The sequence below is a fragment of the Panthera tigris genome, chromosome B3 (assembly GCF_018350195.1).
Source record: "Panthera tigris isolate Pti1 chromosome B3, P.tigris_Pti1_mat1.1, whole genome shotgun sequence".
Classification (NCBI taxonomy): Eukaryota; Metazoa; Chordata; class Mammalia; order Carnivora; family Felidae; genus Panthera; species Panthera tigris.
The window spans coordinates 72,425,704-72,446,933 of NC_056665.1; the positions used below are offsets into that span (position 1 = coordinate 72,425,704).

At 39.1% G+C, this 21,230-nt stretch overlaps 1 non-coding gene and 3 gene segments (V, D, J or C); 3 read left to right on the plus strand and 1 right to left on the minus strand.

Moving 5' to 3' along the window:
- Positions 1 to 2,278: 2,278 nt before the first annotated feature.
- LOC107180491 lies at positions 2,279 to 2,980 on the plus strand. The segment is given in 2 exon segments: positions 2,279 to 2,414; positions 2,577 to 2,980. Coding segments are annotated over 2 exon segments (387 nt in total).
- A 3,510-nt stretch (positions 2,981 to 6,490) lies between these two features.
- Positions 6,491 to 6,596, minus strand: LOC122239827. The gene has a single exon (XR_006219212.1). It is a non-coding gene; the product is annotated as a U6 spliceosomal RNA (small nuclear RNA).
- A 263-nt stretch (positions 6,597 to 6,859) lies between these two features.
- On the plus strand, positions 6,860 to 7,548 carry LOC102969974. The segment is given in 2 exon segments: positions 6,860 to 7,014; positions 7,182 to 7,548. Coding segments are annotated over 2 exon segments (357 nt in total).
- Positions 7,549 to 19,832: 12,284 nt separating this feature from the next.
- On the plus strand, positions 19,833 to 20,342 carry LOC102965428. The segment is given in 2 exon segments: positions 19,833 to 19,878; positions 20,002 to 20,342. Coding segments are annotated over 2 exon segments (387 nt in total).
- Positions 20,343 to 21,230: the final 888 nt, after the last annotated feature.

The following is a 21,230-nucleotide window of genomic DNA, read 5'->3' on the forward strand; positions in this document are numbered from 1 at the left end:
GCTGCATGATCATTCTCCTGGGTAAAGAGAAAGTATCTAATGCAAGTCCAGCCACTTAGATCTCTGCAGTTTGGGTCTGTGAAAGCCGTGGTCCAACAGTCTGATCGCCTGAATGGAGAGCTGTAATTTGTGTAAATATCTGACACCGTGGGGAGGAAAGGAGACTAAGGCTGAGCCACTGTTGTTCTACCTGCAAGCTCATCCTCCACTCACTGGTTTCTGGAGAAGGGAACTGAAGGTGATAGTGTCATCTGAACACCTACATGCATTTCTAAGGACTTTCCCCCAAGTAGCAAATATATTTATTATCCCAGGTGGGTATGCCTTGAAGTCAGGATGAGTATAATGAGCATAACTCACACATTGTCTACCAAAAAAGATCACTGGATTTGGAAGACTTCTGGAGCTGGGAGTCCATGAAGGTGTTTGATGAAGGTTTTCTAGGCCAACACTCTGACAAGAAGTAAAGCAATATTCTCTGAAATAATCATGGAGTTGGGAATTTTGTCCAAGAGATGGCTGTATCTATCTGTGTTATAGTCAATACATGGAAGAACATTATTCGTATGAATGCTCACATTCAGAACATCACATTCAGTTCTGTGTGTCAAACCTCAAAAGTGCCTATATTGACCTCAGTGTCTAGATCCGAGAAAAGGGAAATTTGACCAGGGAAGATTTGAGAATTCTCATTTTATGGGGAATGGGTGAGAGAATGAAAGATTCCCCAAATCAAGAAGTTTTACACACATAAAAGCACATTTTATATATACCCATATATTTACATATTGAGTTGGTGTTCTTCACCATAGCTGTCTTTAAACCTGAAGGATGGGAGATATGGAAGGAAGATTAGCTTTATTCTTTTCATTTCAGAGGATCAGTGAGTATGAATCATAGAAAGGAGCTTCCACTTTTGGAAATGAAGTGGTTTTAGTTTCCCAGAAACCATTTCTTCTGATCAATTCTTTAGGGCCTGTTTCCTTTTGGTACTATTCCCTGAGCACATGCAAGATTTAGACTTCCGTGGATTTATTCTCACAGAGGTCATCAGAAAATTCCAAGACATTCAAGTTGATGAGAAAAGGTTTAGACAGAGGGAAATAATTCTGGAAACTCATAGGTCCAGAGAACTTTATCAATGAATTTGGGGAGAGAACACTGTAGAGGAGTTTAGGAGAAAAATAACAGAGTATGGAATGTGAACCAGTGATGACCAGGAAGGGGAAGGATGACACAATAGTTGGCTAATACTTTAGAAGGAATTCTACTGAGTCCATGAGTCGGTAATTGCATTTTAAGACATGCCATCTATCTTGATTTGAGAAAATGAAATCAGTTCAAGGATAAAGTCATATGTGGTTATATTTTCTGAGCGTGCAGCTTGATGTTTGCTCAGCACGTCTAGTCTGTCTTTCAATACTTTGCAGAATATAAGACACATAACATTCAAATAGATTTCTTAATAGCATGTCAGATTTCTTTATGCAAATTAATCTAATCTTTGGTCAAACTGTTTCCTATAGTTGAAATATTAATAAGTAAGTGATGGAAGTTATCTCCCTGCTCCCTTATGATTGAAATTTGGTCTTCTACTTTTTGTCACAGTCATCTTACTGAGGGAAGATTCCACATCTGACTGTTGGTACTGTCAGTCCTCTGGGAATAGCAAGGTCATGGGCCAGACAGCTCGGACAAGCAGAGACTGAGATAAAAGTTATCTTATTTGAAATATCAAATGATATTCTCTCTTTTACTCTAATCTTTGGCTTGCATGTTCCTTTTAGGAAAGTTTTTCTCCATGACAGACAAATGAGGCTGGTAGATTTGGCAGAAAGGGAAGGTTTTCTATGTTCTTTGTTTAAGACAGTGAATCATGATTCCTTCCTCGTTTTCAAACATGTACATGAGGCCCATCATTGAATAAACAGCAACAGGATCTACTCTTTTGAACTTAGCAGTGACTCAGTAGTGTGCAGAGGTATAAATCTTAATGTTTACATTCTTCCTGTGCATCTAGTCTCTGGTCTAGGATGTAATTTGTTTGATGTATTGCTGCCATTAATGCGTCTGAGTCCCTCAGAGGCACGGGGTAGGGGAAGAAAGTTTTCACCAGTGAGTTCAGTATAGATGTGACCACAGGAGGGTGCACCTGAGCTGCCGCAGACCAGGCGGAGGGTCCATGGTAGAGCATCTGCAGGAGCAGGTCTGGCAGAAGCACAGTCGTCTTCTTATTGGCTGGTGGACACGTGGGAAACCACTCTGACTGATGCAGGAAAGAAGGGCGGCCGGTACTAGAAGTAGCTGTGCTGGCTGGAGGTGGCAATTCTGAAAGTGATTGTAATTGTAATTGGGAGGAACCATGAAGACATCCGAGGGGGCTTTCATCACGCTCTTGTGGCTGCCACTGCACTGTGAGTTGAGTGTTTATGAGAAACAGAGTAATTAGTGGATAGTCTTGAGAAGTCAAGACTGACTTTACTCAGGTTGCCTCCAGGTAGTGGAGAAAAGGGGAATTCTGAAGCGTAATAACGCGGGAACTGCTCTCCTTTCTCTGACCTTTTCTTTCTGCACAGGGCTCAGCAGAGGAGAGAATGTGGAGCAGAGTCCATCCACCCTGAGTGTCCAGGAGGGAAACAGCTCTGTTATCACCTGTAGTTACTCAGACAGTGCCTCAAACTACTTCCCTTGGTATAAGCAAGAACTTGGAAAAGGTCCTCAGCTCATTATAGACATTCGTTCAAGTGTGGCCAAAAAAGAAGACCAAAGACTCACTGTTTTACTGAATAAGACGGCCAAGCATCTGTCCCTGCACATCGCAGCCACCCAGCCTGCAGACTCAGCTGTCTACTTCTGTGCAGCAAGTGCACACTGCGTCCCAGACAGCTGCTGCCTGCACCCAAACCTGTGACTGGGCAGTCCCTGTCCTTTGACACAGAACTTCAAGTAGATCGTTTGTGCTATTGTTTGTCTGCAGGCAGAAGCTAATGTGTTAGACATTAAAGCATAACTTAAGACAACTGGGATCGAGATGACCCAGACAGGGTTAAAACATTTTCTTGGATGATTGCTGCTCAATGGAATTCTTGAAGGGAGTTAGTAAAGTTTTATTTTGAAATTCAGACTTTAAATGTGAGTTTACATATGGTATTCAGATGCCTTTCTTATAAATAACCCCTTAGTACTACTATTTCAGTCCTTACTATGGGTGAGATGGGCATTTAAATGTTGTGTTTCAAAGCAGCATTTATTATTTTTCTGATTTTATTATTTTTCTGATTGACATTACATGTCAAATATAGAAATACATAAAGTGAAAAATATGAAAGTCATACTTCTATAATCAGATATTATTGCTAATATTCATTTTAGTGTTAAAAAATTGTATTCTGATTAGGAACATGATTTTTTCACTTAATATAATTTGATTTGAGCATTCCTTCCATCATGTTTTCACCTCTAAAATCTACTTTATTTTATTTTTAATGTTTTATTTAACATCTGCTTTACAATAGCTCTGTGAAATATTTTAATTAAGTACAGTTTCATACTAATTTTCTTCCTCTGTATTTGGGGCAAAATTTGACAGCCATATATGTGATTTGATCACTTTCTCTTTCAGAAAATGTGGCATGGGTTTTCCTTTAGAGCCCAGTGATGGTGTCTATTATTTGTGTGTTTGAGAGAAATTAAGATAGGGAATGACTTGACAATATGAACTTAAGATAAAACTCAGAAATCTATTCTCATTTACAAAATTCTCTAAGTATCTCTTCACAATTACTCTCCCATAGAATTTAGAAGACAGAATTTTGTATTTCATTCACTGCTGTATTCGCAGTACCTAGCACAAACTTTTTCACATAATAGGCTATCCGTAGATGTTTTTTTTTTTTTAATTTTTTTTTTAAATTTATTTCTGACAGAGAGAGAGAGACAGAGCATGAGCGGGGGAGGGGCAGAGAGAGAGGGAGACACAGAATCTGAAACAGGCTCCAGGCTCCGAGCTGTCAGCCCAGAGCCTGACGCGGGGCTCGAACTCACGAACTGTGAGATCATGACCTGAGCCGAAGTAGGATGCTCAGCCGACTGAGCCACCCAGGCGCCCCAGTAGATGTTTTTTAAAGAAAGAAGGAAAGATGAATTCTGCTACTTAAACATACTTTTAATCAAATTTTTTATGATGGAATTAAATGTATAAATTGATTGTGAAAAATAAAAGTCCTTAATGTGTATATCTGATTATTTGTTTCAGAGCGTTCTGTTTCTTTCCATTTATATGTCTTCCTTTCTTAATAAAGCTCTGTGGTTTTAAGATAATTAAATGTATTCTTGGACTTGTAATTTTGTGTTATCATTATAATTAAAACCGTTCTTTCTGAGGCATATGGGAAACATTTTATATGCACTTATTAGCCGCCTCGTTAGTGCAGTGCACACAAAGGCATTTGGACTAATGGTTAATGTAGAGACAACTTGTTCCAAACCTCCCTGAGTCAACTTCACATTTGATTGAATTAAACATTACTAACCACAGTCTTTTTTTTTTTAGGGAGAGAGAGGGTGCAAGTGAGCAAGGGGCAGAGAGAGAGGGTACAAGTTGAGGGGGGGGTGTGTAGAGAGAAAGAAGGAGAGGGAGGGAGAGAGAGAGAGAAGCAGGGCTCACCCAGGACTTGTGTTTTACCAAGAAGCGGGGCCCGAGCTCACCTGATGTGGGACTCGTTATCAAGCTTAGTGCAAATATTCTGCAACCAAATTGGAATTATTAAACTTTTCCATGGATTGGTCTTTATGTTTTTTAAGAGGTGCTCGGGGCACCTGGGTGGCTCAGTCGGTTACGTGTCCGACTTCGGCTTAGGTCATGATCTCATGGTCCGTGAGTTCGAGCCCCACGTCAGGCTCTGTGCTGACAGCTCAGAGCCTGGAGCCTGTTTCAGATCCTGTCTCCCTCTCTCTCTGACCCTTCCCTGTTCATGCTCTATCTCTCTCTGTCTCAAAAATAAATAAACATTAAAAAATTAAAAAAAAAAAGAGGTGCTCACATAAGGACCTTAGTTGGAAACGTATGTGTAGCGTGATGGCCTGCTCGGGCATTTTTCCCTAGCTTCTACAGTGTCTTTTGTATCGTGATCTTTCGTCATTATGATAAAATTTCTTTTTAACATGAAGACATCAATAATTCATGTATTTGCTGTTCCTTTCTTATAAGATACATGAGCTATGTGAAAGGGTCAATAAAAGAAAGTTAAGGAATCTCACTGTCTTTATAGTGTTTGGAAGGTGTGAATACTTTAAAAGCATATTGACTGATACTGACTACATAATTTTTTTTGGAAATTGACATGCCCAAAAGATATCCATTAGTTCAGCCACTTGAATTAATGTTGCTTCTGCTAAGTGATTGAATTTTATAAAGGATTCTGGAGTGGTAATTGCATGACCAGTCTGGTATTGTCTCTTTCAATGTTTAAGATAAGATTATTAAAAATCTATTAATTCAGAATCTGGTCTCAGAGTGTCTGACAGATTTACCCTGGATATGGACACTTCTTGAATGACACAAGTGCAATCATGAGACTCCCTTCATTGAGAAATGTGTTAGAGTTGAGTAATAGGAGGAGAAATTAATAATATTTCACATTTACTCTGCCAGCTGGTAGAAAAACATTAGGTGTTTATAGAGAGTTATAGTCTATCACTTAGAGAGCCTGACAGTTGTACTCTATGTGGTTCTATCATATTTCATGGAGACTGCAGTACAAATTCTGAAGATGCTTCAACCAATTTAGCTGAAGCTATAATGATTTTGAGACAAGGATGTTAAGTCTTTGCTGCTGTATCAGGAAGTCAACAGTAAGAGGCAATGGATCTTTGCTGTTTGCCATGATGTTGAAAAATATCCTTAGGACACAACCTTACTTTTAATCTGTGCACACAGAGAAAGTCTTATCACAATCAATCATCATATGGTCAATAGTCTTGTGGAGGTGTATGGTGTCACCTAGGGTATATTCTTTTCAGAACTGAGCATACAAAGTACAGGGGCTTACTGTGGTTCAACTGAGGTAATGGGAAAAATATAAATTTAAACATTTGATAATTAATGAACAAACTCTGATGTCTATTCTGGCCTTTCTGAAACAGAGCTGAGCTGTTAAAACTAAACAATGTAAGAAGGAGACCTCGGTGACAGGATCTATTATCTGAGGGCTTCAGTCTAAACCTTTCAGCAAAAAGTGATTAGATTTTTCAGCCTTTGGCCCCAAGAAAGGCATCTGAACAGACATTGACAGTGAGGAAGAATACTGGCATACTAATAGGTAGATTGAAAGAGCTACAGTTAGTCTAAACATTTTGCCTTCTTATCATAAAGTGATTTATTTCTATCTTACGTGAAATAACATAGTGTGAGCATACATGATTCTTACACCTTTTTTCATGATTCTTATATCTTATGCTGTTTCCATAATACATTACATGTAGTATTTTTAAAAATATAGACTACTTCATGAATTTTCACATCATTCTTGCACACAGGCCACGCTACTTTTCTCTGTATTATTCTAATTTTAGTATATGTGTTCCCAAAGTGACCCTTAGTTGTCATATTTTTTAAGTAAGTGCCTCCCACCCACTTTCATCACAGATGCGATGAATGAACATATTATAGTTAAACCATCAATCCTCATTTCAATATAAAATTTTACTCATTCATTTTCAGATGTGACTGTTTACACATTAGAGTCACTGAATGCAAAAAGAAGTCTGGATAATGAGACTCTCAGCTGGTACAGAGAGAAGTGTGACATGACCCACACAACTTGCTACAGGAAACCTCTATTTCCTGTTCTGGGGCAACAGCAGCACATACCCAGCCATCCTTCCCTCACCCTGGCAGGCTCCCCTCACGGTGCCGAGCTCTGAAATTGAAGAAGACATTTCCCATCTAGTGGAAAAACTCAAACATGTTTCTGTCCAGCCTTCTGAAGGTGGTAATGGCTTCAATGTGGCTGGGTAAGGATGGCCCCCATTGTAATGTTCCTCCTGTATGACCTAAAAACAGGGGACATAAGTGGTGTCTTGTGGGTACCTTGGAAGGGAGGGATAATAGTGTGTAAAACACAATTTCCTTGTGCCAGATGACTTATTCTGAAACTCTGATCCCATGTTTTTTTCTTCAGGATCCAGTATTTCCCAAAAGGTAACTCAAGCCCCACCAGCGATGTTAGTACAGGAGAAGGAGGCTGTCATCCTGGAATGCACATATGACACCAGCGATCCAAATTATAGTCTATTGTGGTACAAGCAGCCCAGCCGCGGGGAGATGATTTTCCTTGTTCGTCAGGATTCTCACAACCAACAAAATGCCACAGAAGGTCGCTACTCATTGAATTTCCAGAAGGCAAGAAAATCCATCCATCTTGTCATCTCAGCTTCACAGCTGGAGGACTCTGCAGTGTATTTCTGTGCACTCGGGAGCCCACAGTGAGAGGCATGCTGGAGGGAGGTGTACCCAAACCCCAGAGCTCTTGTTGATACATCCACCTGTTGTAGGGATCAAGGCAGGGAAGTCCATCCTACACAGGAAGTGGCTAAGGCTGGGGCAGCTCAGATGGAGGGTTAGAGGGAAAACCTGACTCTAAGAAAATACCTCTCTAGATAAGAATTATCATTCATCAAAAACATCCTTACCCCTGAAAATTTGTGTTGAAAGGGTTTATTGAAAACTAGAAAAGCCACGATAAACAATTTGCCATTTTGCAATTAGATTCAGCTGTGAGAATTAGCTAAGTAAATTCGGAAACATTTGACTCAAAAATCAGTAAAAATGTGTGTGAATTGTTGGATTTTCAGGTGAATTTTATTCAGTAAGTATATCTTGAATATATATTATGTTGCAGCCATTATTTAGAATAAGGAAGGCCATGGAATGTTTCTGTGGTTTTCCTTTTTTTGTTTTATGTCACGCTGGTTTATTCTGCTTAATGACATGGTTTAATTAGGTTTGTTTACTGTGAGTCAACTGTACTTACATGTATTTTCCAAGGTGCCTACTCTGCGACATATGTCTGTACTATTGCTCATCCCATCTTTTTAACACACCTAGCATTTATGTCCTCGATTTGCATTCTGGAGGTTTACCTGCTTCCCAACAGTGTTATCTGCAAATGATCATGATTAGTGGCTCTTAGGGGGGACCCTGTGAAGTAGCAGGGTGTGAATTGTCCTCTTTGTCTGTTCCCACCCTTTACTTCAAAACTTTTTCAAAGGCATTTTTCCCAGCACATGGCTCAGACTGCACACTTCTGAGCCCTCTTTGTTTGATCAATGTTCCACAGTCCAACACCACTCCTTCTCTCCATTTTCCTCCTTCCACCTCTAACCTCATTTCCCCAGTGCCTTCACATTCGAATGGTAATGGATGGTTGATAATTGGTCTTGCATTGTAACACTCTTTTATATTTGTGTGGAAAGCAGATGGGTAGGGTAGAAATCTTAACAAGAATCTCTTTAAAAAATTTTAACTAAAAAATTTTACCATTGTAACATACATTTATACCAGTTTAACAATTTTTAAGTGTACAATTCAGTGGTATGAAATACATTTACATTGTTGTTCAACAAGCACCACTATCCATTTCCAGAAATCTTTTCATCTTGAAAAATGAATATTTGTACTCATTAAACAATAGCTCCATCCCTACAGTCCTTGGGAACTACCATTCTACTTTCTCTTTCCATGAGTTTGACTATTTTGGACACCTCCTAGAAGTGGAATTATGCAGTATTGGTCATGATGTGACTTTCATTTTACATAATGTCTTCAAGGTTCACCCATGTTGCAACATGTGTCAGAATTTCTATCCTTTTTCAGGTTGAGTAATATTTCAGTGTATGTCATACCACATTTTCTTTATCCATATCCATCTTTTGCTGCACCTTTGGGTCTTCCAAAGCAAAACTTTCCTTTTGGTGGAAACAGGAATTTATAAATGTCTCAATGTTTGGGGTTTATAGTGAAATTCTTCCAATTTTTGAAGTATACCAGAAGTGGAATTTCTGGATCATAAGGCAATTTTATTTGAACTTTTTTGAGAGATGGTGTGTCTGGGTGGCTCAGTCAGTTTGAGTGTCTGACTTCGTCTCAGGTCATGATCTCACAGTTGGTGAGTTCGAGCCCCACATTGGGCTCTTTGCTGTCAGTGCGGAGCCTGCTTTGGATCCTCTGTCCCCATCTCTCTCTGCACCCACCCCCCACATGGTCTCTCTCTCAAAAATAAAAAAAAAAAAAAACATTTAAAATAAAAAAATAAAAAAATTTAGAAACATTTATACTGGTTAATTGGATCAACTATGCCCTTAGATGCATTATCACAAGCAAGTTTCAAGGATCAGAGAGAGAGTAATCACTAGTCATGAATGAAACTCCAGTATCCCAGTGGTTCACAAAACTCTAGAAGAGTTTGTCATGCCTACTACGGTGCATTGATTAAAGCAGGTATCTAATAATTGCTCTGAATGGAATGGTGAGGCCCCTATACAGGAGTCAGCTCCTGAACACCAGTTTGAGTATCCTTTATAAAAGATTTTCTTTCCTCTTTTGGTAAAAGAGCCAAACCTGCAATTATTTAATTTGCTTTATTAGTTTCACTTGCCTAAATAACTTATTAAAGACTGTCTTAAAATATTCGAAAGGTTTGGGAAGAAGTCATTTTGCCACCCTCTAGGCTCTCAGATTTCTCTGAAAACAATGTATAGTGGCAAAAACACCGAACAGGTTTTTGCTAGACTTCTGTGTTCAAAACTGTTAGCTCTGCCATGAACTTTCTTGATACTTTTGAACTTCATTCCATTATTTACAAAATGGGAGAGTAATATTTTCCTTAATATTTTGTCGTGACAATTTATCAATAACGTATCCTAAGAGATTGACAAGCTTTTTTTATGAGGGTAATCTCATTAAATACAGAAAAAGCATTTGACCAAATTTAGATCCATTCCTGATTGAAACTCCCGGTGAATTGGGAACTGATGGGAATTTCCTCAACTTAAAAAAGGGGTTCAACAAGATACCTCCATCACATGTTATACTTGATGGTGAAAGCCAAATGCTTTCTCCTTGTTTTGGAAATAAGGGAAAAAGTTTGGCTCTCACCACTTGTATTTAATATTGAATTAGAGGTTCGCAAATGTAATAAGGCATGTGGAAGAAACAAAAGACATACAGTTTGGAAAGGAAGAAGTGAACTTATCTTCATTAACAGACAGCATAACTGAGCAGAAAATGCAAGGGAATCTACAAAAAAAACTACAAGAACAAATTGGTTTAACAAAGTCAAATATACACTTACCATATGACCAGCCATTCTACTCCCAGATATTGACCCAAGAGAAATGAAAGCATATGTCAATAAAAAAATCTTTTAGGAGGAGGAACCAAGATGGTGGAACAGCATGGAAGTTTTTTTGTGTGTCTCACATCCGTGAAATACAGCCAGACCAACACTAAACCATCCTACACACTTAGAAAACTGATTGGAGGATTAACACAACAATCTGCACAACCTGAACCACAGAAGTCAGCAGGTATGTGGCGCGTAGTGGTGAACTCAGGGAGAGAGAAGCTGCGGAAGGTAGGGAACTGCTTTTGCGGGCGGAGAGAGGACGGAGACTGGGGATGGGGGGAGAATATGGGAAAATCACCCCTCCCCAAAAACAGCTGGAGAGAAAGTGGAAAATTGGAAATAGCTGCAGGGTATTAAACTAAACTAAAAAGGGAGAAAGGAGAAAGGAGAAAGGAGAGGGTTTAAATGCCATTAAGACTGTAAACAAGGGGAGCTCAAAGGCTGAAACTCCGCAGCTCCCTACCTGGTGGCGCTCTGGTGGGAAGGGCGAATCCTCAGGAACAGAGTGGGGTCGGGGAGGTTCTCGCGGTCCACACAGGGAAAAGCGGTTCCACTGCTGGAAAGACGTTTGGTAGAGACGGTTAAAGCCACCTGGTCCCAGCAGAGCTCAGAAAACGGCCACATTCGCTGGTGCTGGAAAAAGGTCGTTACAGGTGAAGCCTGGTACCAGATGTGTGTTGGGATTTTCCATAATCCCTGAAAAGCTGCTGCTACACTATCTCATGAACTTTTTCTGGGGAGGGCTGGCACCTGGCCACAGTCTCGGGGCACCGGCAGCAGCAGGGTCCAGCAAGCATTCCTGGGTGAAGCCGGCATTCGGCCACTGTTCGGTGAGACCCTCCCGCAGAGGGGCAGAACGGGTCAAAGCCACAGTCCGTCAGAAATAAGGGGCCAGGGAAAAGAGCCGCATCTGAGACAAAACTCAGGAGAGAGGTACTGCCTGGGGCCTGGTCACGGAGAGTGAAAAAGTGGGGAGTGGATGGGAGCTGAAGACGGAGGACCGGTGCACGAATGCTGATCCGGGAGAACAGACTGGGTGGCGGGGTGGCGCCATTTTTCACCGCTCCAGCGCATGCGCATGCGCATACGCACCGATGTCGACTGCAACAATCCACCCCAGTAGGATAGCAGCGCCATCTAGTGGAGAGCAGAGCTATTACACCGAGCCCTGCCCAACTGGGCCAAATTGGCTCAAGAACACAAACCTCACCGCGACTTAATCTATGGACTATAAAGAGCTACATGGACTGACCTCTAGGGGAAAACGAAGCAATTTCAGTCCTACTTCAATCTGTTAGCAGGTTCATCTATTCAATTTTCTTTCTTTTTTTTTTTCTTTTTTCTTTTTCTCTTTTACAATTCTTTTCTTTTTCTTGAATACAGAAAGAGAAAAAATTCATTTTTATTAAAAATATTTTTCTCTAATTTTTATTACTATATTTTTTACTTTTGTGTAAATTTTTTTCAAATTCTTCGATCATTCTATTTTAGTCTACATCAGTGTATTCACCTTTTCAAATTTTCAAACAATTTCCTTTTTTTCTTTTTCTTTTTTCTTTTTCATTTCTTTTCTTTTTCTTGAATGCAGAAAGAGAAAAATTTAATTTATGCTTTCAATTTCTATTAAAATATTTTTATTTAATTTTTATTACTATATTTTTTGCTTTAATGTAATTTTTTTCAAATTCTGTTTTACTTCCATCATTTTATTTCAGTCTACTACAGTGTATTCACTTTTTCAAATTTTCAAACGATTTCTTTTTTCTTTCTTTTTCTTTTTTAATATTTTTCTCTTTTTCATTTCTTTTCTTTTTTCTTAAATACAGAAAAAGAAAAAAATCATATTTATTTTTAATTTTTATTAATATATTTTAATTTTTTCTACTATATTCTTTACTTTTGTGTATATTTTTTCAAATTCTATTTACCCCATCATCTCATTTTAGTCTACTTCAGTGTATTCATTTTTCAAATTCTCAAACGATTTCCTTTTTTTCTCCCCCCCTCTTTTTTTCCTCTAATCTTCCAAACCACTTTCAACACCCAGACCAAAACACACCTAGGATCTAGCATCATTTATTCGACTTGTGTGTGTGTGTGTGTGTGTGTGTGTGTGTGTTTAATTTTTAATTTTAATATTTTTTAAATTTTAATTTTCCTTTTAATTTCAATTTTTCTACCTCATTAATTCCTTTTCTCCCTTCAAAATGACAAAACAAAGGATTTCACCCCAAAAGAAAGAGCATGAAGAAACGACAGTCAGGGATTTAACCAACACAGATAGAAGCAAGATGTCTGAGCCAAAATTCAGAATCACGATAATAAGAATACTAGCTGCAGTTGAAAATAGATTAGAATCCCTTTCTTCAGAGATAAAAGAAGTAAAAAATAGCCAGAATGAAATTAAAAATGCTATAACTGGGATGCAATCAGGATGGATGCTGTGGTGGCAAGATAGATGAGGCACAACAGAGAATCAGTGATATAGAGAACAAACTTATAGAGAATAATGAAGCAGAAAAAAAGAGGTAGATGAAGGCAAAAGAGCACGATTTAAGAATTAGAGAAATCAGGGACTCATTAAAAAGGAACAACATCACAATCATAGGGGTCCCAGAAGAGGAAGAGAGAGAAATAGGGGTAGAAGGGTTATGTGAGCAAATCATAGTGGAAAACTTTCTAACCTGGGAAAAGACACAGACATCAAAACCAGGAAGCACAGAGGACTTCCATTAGATTCAACAAAAACCGACCACCAACAAGGCATATCATAGTCAAATTCACAAAATACTCAGGCAAGGAGAGTCATGAAAGAACCAAGGGAAAAAAAAAGTCCCTAACCTACAAGGGAAGACAGATCATGTTTGCAGCAGACCTTTCCACAGAAACTTGGCAGGCCAGAAAGGAGTGGCAGGATATACACAATGTGCTGAATCAGAAAAAAATGCAGCCACGAATTCTTTATCCAGCAAGGCTGTCATTCAAAATAGAAGGAGAGATAAAAAGTTTCCCAGACAAACATAAATTAAAGGAGTTCATGACCACTAACCAGCCCTGCAAGAAATTTTAAGGGGACTCTCTGAGGGGAGAAAAGATAAAAAAAAAAAAAAAAAAAAAAGACCAAAAGCAACAAAGACTAGAAAGGATCAGAGAACACCACCAGAAACTCCAACTCTACAAGCAACATAATGGTAATAAATTCATATCTTTTAGTACTTGCTCTAAACGTCAGTGGACTCAACGATCGAATCAAAAGGCACAGGGTAACAGAGTGCATAAGAAAACACGATCCATCAATATGCTGTCTACAGGAGACCCACTTTAGACCTAAAGACACCTTCAGATTGAAAATAAGGGGATGGGAACCATCTATCATGCTAATAGTCAACAAAAGAAAGCCAGAGAAGCCATACTTATATCAGACAATCTAGATTTAAAATAAAGACTGTATCAAGAGATGTAGAAGGGCATTATATCATGATCAAGGAGTCTATCCACCAAGAAGACCTAATAATTGTAAACATTTATGCTCCAATGTGAGAGCACCCAAATATATAAAATCGATTAATCACAAACATAAAGAAACTCATCGATAGTAGTACCATAATAGTAGGAGACTTCAACACCCCACTCACAACAATGGACAGATCATCTAATAAAAAATCAACAAGGAAACAATGGCTTTGATGACACGTTGGATCAGATGGACTTAACAGATATATTCAGAACATTTCAACCTGAAGCAGCAGAATATACATTCTTCTCCAGTGCACATGGAACGTTCTCCAGATTAGACCATATACTGGGACACAAATCAGCCCTAAGTAAGTACAAAAGGATCAAGATCATAAATACATATTTTCAGACCACAATGCTATGAAACTCGAAATCAACCACAAGAAAAATTTGGAAAGGAAACAAATACTTGGAGACTGAAGAACATCCTGCTAAAGAATGAATGGGCTAACCAAGCAGTTAAAGAGGAAATTAAAAAGCATACGGAAGTCAATGAAAATGATAACACCACAACTCAAAACCTCTGGGATGCAGCAAAGGTAGTCATAAGAGGAAAGTATACAGCAATCCAGGCCTTCCTAAAGAAGGAATAAAGATCTCAGATACACATCCTAACCTTACACCTTAAGGAGCTGGAAAAAGAACAGCAAATAAAACCCAAAACCAGCAGAAGACAGGAAATAAGAAAGATTAGAGCAGAAATTAATGCTATTGAAACAAAAAAATGCAGTAGAACAGATCAATGAAACCAGAACCTGGTTCTTTGAAAGAATTAACAAAATTGATAAACCACTAGCCAGTTTGGTCAAAAGGAAAAAGGAAAAGACTCAAATAAATAAAATCAAGAATGAAAGAGGAGAGATCACAACCAACACAACAGAAACAAAAACAATAATAAGGGAATATTATGAGCAATTATATGCCAATAAAACGGGCAATCTGGAAGAAATGCACAAATTCCCAGAAACATATACACTACCAAAACTGAAACAGGAAGAAATAGAAATAGAAAATTTGAACAGACCCATAACCAGTAAAGAAATAAAATTATTAATCAAAAATCTCCAAAAAAACAAGAGTCAGGGCCAGATGGCTTTCCAGGGGAATTCTACCAAACATTTAAGGAAGAGTTAACACCTATTCTCTTGAAGCTGTTCCAAAAAATAGAAATGCAAGGAAAACTTCCAAACTCTTTCTGTGAAGCCAGCATTACCTTGATTCCAAAACCAGACAGAGACCCCACTAAAAAGGAGAACCATAGACCAATTTCCCTGATGAACATGGATACAAAAATCTTCAACAAGATATTAGCCAACCAGATCCAACAACACATTAAAAAAAATATTCACCACGACCAAGTGGGATTTATACCTGGGATGCAGGGCTGGTTCAATATCCGCAAAACAATTAACATGATTCGTCACATGAATAAAAGAAAGGACAAGAACCACCTGATCCTCTCAATAGATGCAGAAAAAGCATTGGACAAAATACAGAATCCTTTCTTGATAAAACCCTCAAGAAAGTAGGGATACAAGGAGCATACCTCAAGATCATAAAAGCCGTATATGAACGACCCAACGCTAATGTCATCCTCAATGGGGAAAAACTGAGAGTTTTCCCCCTAAGGTCAGGAACAAGACAGGGATGTCCACCCTCGCCACTGTTATTCAACATAGTATTGGAAGTCTTAGCCTCTGCAATCAGACAACACAAAGAAATAAAAGGCATCCAAATCAGTGAGGAAGAGGTCAAACTTTCACTCTTTGCAGATGCTACAAGGAAAACCCTAAAGATCCCACTGAAAAACTGCTAGAATTGATTCATGAATTCAGCAAAGTTGGAGGATATAAAATCAATGCACAGAAATTGGTGGCATTCCTATACATCAACAATGAAGCAACAGAAAGAGAAATCAAGGAATCGATCCCATTTACAGTTGTACAAACAACCATAAAATAGCTAGGAATAAATCTAACCAAAGAGGTGAGATATCTATACACTGAAAACTATAGAAAGCTTATGAAAGAAATTCAAGAAGACACAAAGAAATGGAAAAAGATTCCATGCTCCTGGATAGGAAGAACAAATATTGTTAAAATGTCGATACTACCCAAAGCAATCTACATATTCAATGCAATCCCTATCAAAATAACACCAGCATTCTTCACAGAGTTAGAACAAATAATCCTAAAATTTGCATGGAACCAGAAAAGATCCCAAATAGCCAAAGCAATCTTGAGAAAGAAAACCAAAGCAGGAGGCATCACAATCCCAGAATTCAAGCTATACTACAAAGGTGTAATCATCAAGACAGTATGGTACAGGCACAAGAACAGACACTCAGATCAATGGAACAGAATAGAGAACCCAGAAATCGACCTGCAAACATATGGCCAACCAATCTTTGACAAAGCAGGAAAGAATATCCAATGGAATAAAGACAGTCTCTTCAGCATGGTGTGGGAAAACTGGACAGCGACATGCAGAAGAATGAACCTGGACCACTTTCTTACACCAGACACAAAAATAAACTCAAAATGGATGAAAGACCTCAATGTAAGACAGGAAGCCATCAAAATCCTCGAGGAGAAAGCAGGCAAAAACCTCTTTGACCTTGGCCACAGCAAGTTGTTACTCAACACGCCTCCGGAGGCAAGGGAAACAAAAGCAAAAATGAACTACTGGGACCTCATCAAAATAAAAAGCTTCTGCACAGTGAAGGAAACAATCAGCAAAACTAAAAGGCAACCAACAGAATGGGAGAAGACATTTGCAAATGACATATCCAATAAAGGGTTGGTATCCAAAATCTATAAAGAACTTATCAAACTCAACACCCAAAAAACAAAGAATCTAGTGAAGAAATTGGCAAAAGACATGAATAGATACTTCTCCAAAGAAGACATCCAGATGGCCAACTGACACATGAAAAAGTGCTCCACATCACTCATCATCAGGGAAATACAAATCAAAACCACAATAAGATGCCACTTTACACCTGTCAGAATGGCTAACATTAACAGCTCAGACAACAACAGATGTTGGCGAGGATATGGAGAAACAGGATCTCTTTTGCATTGTTGGTGGGAATGCAAGCTGGTGCAGCCACTCTGGAAAACAGTATGGAGGTTCATCAAAAAACTAAAAATAGGTTTTTTTTTATGACTATGACTCAGTTTTTTATGACTCAGCAATTGCACTACTAGGCATTTATCCAAGGGATACAGGTGTGCTGTTTCAAAGGGACACTCCCTTGTTTATAGCCGCACTATCAACAAAAGCCAAAGTACGGAAAGAGCCCAAATGTCCATCAATGGAGGAATGGCTAAAGAAGATGTGGTATATATATACAATGGAGTACTACTCGGCAATCAAATGAATGAAATCTTGCCATTTGTAACTACATGAATGGAACTGGAGGGTATTATGCTAAGTAAAATTAGTCAGAGAAAGACAAAAATCATATGACTTCCCTCATATGAGGACTTTAAGAGACAAAACAGATGAACATAAGGGAAGGGAAACAAAAATAATATAAAAACAGGGAGGGGGACAAACAGAAGTGACTCATAAATATGGAGAACAAACTGAAGGTTACTGAAGGGGTTGTGGGAGGGGGGATGGGCTAAATGGTTCAGATTTCCTCCTGAAATCATTGTTGCACTATATGCTAACCAATTTGGATGTAAATTTTAAAAAATAAAATATAAAATTAAAAAAAATTCTTTTACACAAATGTTCATAGCAGCTTTATTTGTAATAGCCCCACTGGGGCTAATCTTATGGTCATCAGCAGGTGAATAGACAAATTGTTTTATAGGCTTATGATGGGATACTACACAGCAACAAAAAGCAACAAACTCTTGATAATTATAACCATGGGAGAATCTCAAGATAATTATGCTGAGAAGAAGCCAGACAAAAGAGTACATGTGATTCCATCATACAAAATTATAAAATATGCCAACTAACTCATGACAGAAGTGTTGCCTGGAGGCAGGAGGGAGAGGATTGAAAGAAGGATTACAAAGGTTCATGAGGCAACTTTTGAGGTGATGCATATGTTCATTACCTCGATTGTGGTCATGGCTTCACAAATACATATGTTTGCCAAATCTTATAGAATCGTTTACTTTAAATTTGTACAGTTTATTTTTATGAAAATTACACCTTAATAAAGCCATAAAGATGCAAATTTACTATGTATCTTCCCTCCATGTTGTGCAAGTCTTCTTGTGTGACCCCAAATACAAAATATTTCTCCTGTAGGTTTTCATTGGCCTAAAACTATGGTTTTTAAAAAAGTTATGGATGATGGCTTTCTGAATCCATGTGGTATACTGCTTATTTTGAAGCCAGCATCATCCCGACCTATTTGGCAATCTTCCTCTATATCTGAATAGAGGAATTAATGCTGCTTGTCCTGAACCCCTTCTAGCAGAGTTTTGAGGCAGGTTCTGACAATGTGATTTGGAAGGTGGAGGAGAAGAAAAGGGATGTGTGAACACAAAAAGTATCCAGGCCTGAATTTCTTACTTCCCTCTGCATCTGGGAAAACATTCCCATGTAGTCTCTGGACTCATGAAGCTCCTTGATGTGAATCCGTGGAGAGTGGGCTCCAGAGAACAGCCTGAGCTAAGCTTCCGTCTATGTGTCTAGAGATAAAAGTTTACAGAGTTACAGATGTGTCCATCTACAAAACTTTATCCTGATAATCCTGATTCCTTACCTTGTGGGGAAAAAATATTTGATTAAAGCTTGGCAACAAAATGTGACAAATAGATGGTATTAGAAACCATCCTTGGGGCACCTGCATGGCTCAGTTGGTTGAGCGTCTGACTCTTGATTTCAGTTCAGGTTGTGATCCCAGGGTTGTGGAATAGAGTCCCATATCAGAGTCTGCTTAAGATTCTCTTTCTCTACTTCTGCCCCTCTCCCCCACTCACACACTCTCTCTAAAATAATAATAGAAAAGCATCCTTCAGGTTAAACCCTCTTAAGAGTATAGCATTAGTATTTGTTGCCTAATTCACATAAAAGAGTCACCTTACACATATAAGAGTCAACAAAACAGTGAGGGAATAAGATAAGAACCTCAGAGCATTCTGTAGGGATTCAACAACTTCATTTATGATGTTTCTTCTGTGTAGAACTCATATTTTTCACTTTTTAATGATTTAGAAAATCAATTATATTTGACTACTAAAATATTTGACTATAAAATAGTGTGACTTTTCTTTTGAAAGGCTTTTATTGAAAAGATAGTATTTTACATTGGTAATATTTTAGGACCAAGTAAACACTGTGTTTTAATTAAACTCCACATGTTAATTATTTTTGTTTAAGAAATATTCAGTAAGTGCTTAAAAAAGAACAGTGTTCTAAATATTGGGGTACATTGCTGAAAAACACATAATAACTCAGTAACTTCACTTCTTATTACTTTCTCTGTATTCAACCCCAACTATTTTCTGGGAGTCAGTAGATTTTAGACTGGCTCACAATGGATACGTGAAAACATAAAGTACTGTATTTAATGCTTTAGAGACTGTTATCCTCTCAGCTACAGAAACGTGCTGGGATGTTTTGTTAAAGAACTTCCACATCAGGTAGTGTCCTAAGAAGAAAGTAGACCTGGGAGGTCAGGATTGCTGCTGTTCAGATTTCCAAGTGCCACCTGAAGACTGCCATGTGCCTCATAAAGTCAGGGACAAAGACATCTTGCTGACTCTGGGAGGACCCTGGCCACCATGCATCCTGTTTCAGTCCCCATCCAGCAGGGGGTGCAGCTTCCTAACACAAACACCTTTCCTGAGAAATGTGGGCTTCCACTGATCATTGCTCTGTCTCTCCAATGCTTCTTCCTGCTAAGAATGAAGCACATATTATCTAGGTGACACTCTAGAGATGAACTCTTCTCCAGGCTTCGTGACTGTGGTACTCTTGATGCTTGGTAAGTAAAATGCCTCTTAGTATTTGGATTGTTTCATCTATTGTGACAGCAAAACCTATAACTATAATTTTATCCAGGAGATTTATGCCCAAGGTGACACAGGTCTCTTTTCTTTTTCCCCAGGACGAACCCATGGAGATGGAGACTCAGTGACCCAGATGCAAGGCCCAGTGACCATTCCTGAAAGGAAGTCCTTGACTATAAACTGTACTTATTCAACAACATGGACCCCCACTCTGTTCTGGTATGTCCAATATCCCAGAGAAAGTCCACAGCTCCTCCTGAAAGCCTTGAGGGACAAGGAGACGGGAAGTCACAAAGGTTTTGAAGCCACCTACGACAGCAAATCCAAATCCTTCCACTTGGAGAAGTCCTCAGTGCAAGCGTCAGATTCGGCTGTGTACTACTGTGCCGTGAGTGACACAGTGACAGGGACTGCAGGGGGAGCTGAGCACAAACTCTGAGCAGAACAGGAGCCCAGATGCTCAGCGTCTCTGACTGATCCTCTCTGGTTCCAGCACAGCGTATGGTGGTTTGCCCCTCAGTGTCTGCTTGATACAAAAGTCGTACAAATGGCTACAGCATGGGAACCAGAAGGAACATTCCCCAAACCCAGCTGTTCATTAGTGCAATATAAATGCAATAGTTCCTAAGCCAGGACCTAAGTAATTTCAAGGTGAAACCACATAACATTGAAGTGGTGTCTTGCTCACCCTGCAGTGAAAGTCCAGCCCCACAAGTTGCTGAGGCCCCCCTGGTAGGTATTGCTGTGTCCAATGACACACTGAGAGAGCCAGGGTGTGCCCGAGAAGGTGGTGTCTGTCCCAAGTCTTCCTGACAGAGGATGGGCTGGAGAGGTGATGGGAGAGCTGCAGCCCCAAACCAGGTTTGAATAGAGAAAGAAGGGGAGGGAAGAAAGGAGGGGAACATATGTAAGTGAGCAATGAAAAAAGAGACAAAGGACTTTTGTCCTGGTTTCTTTTCTAGTAAGACAGATGGTAGACACAGGCTGATATTCAAAATGAAGGGAGGGGGCAGACACATAATTGAGGAAATGATGCACCTAAATCATGACCTGTGTCCTTCCTTTTATTCTTGGCCAATACGCAGATCCGTTGTCTCTCTAACAAGAAGGCCTTGAGTGAGGGGTGGTTTTGTAGGGCCAATGAAAGATGCAGCATACATATTCCTCTCTGTACCCTTTGAAGCCCTATTAAAAAGAGAGTAAAGAGATTGTGAAATATATGAACCCCCAAAGAGAACGGAAAAAGCAGATGACAGCAGATAGTAATGTCAGAAAAATTTTCAAGGGTGAGCAACATATGGAGCTGTGCAAACTCGCTCAGCTGGCC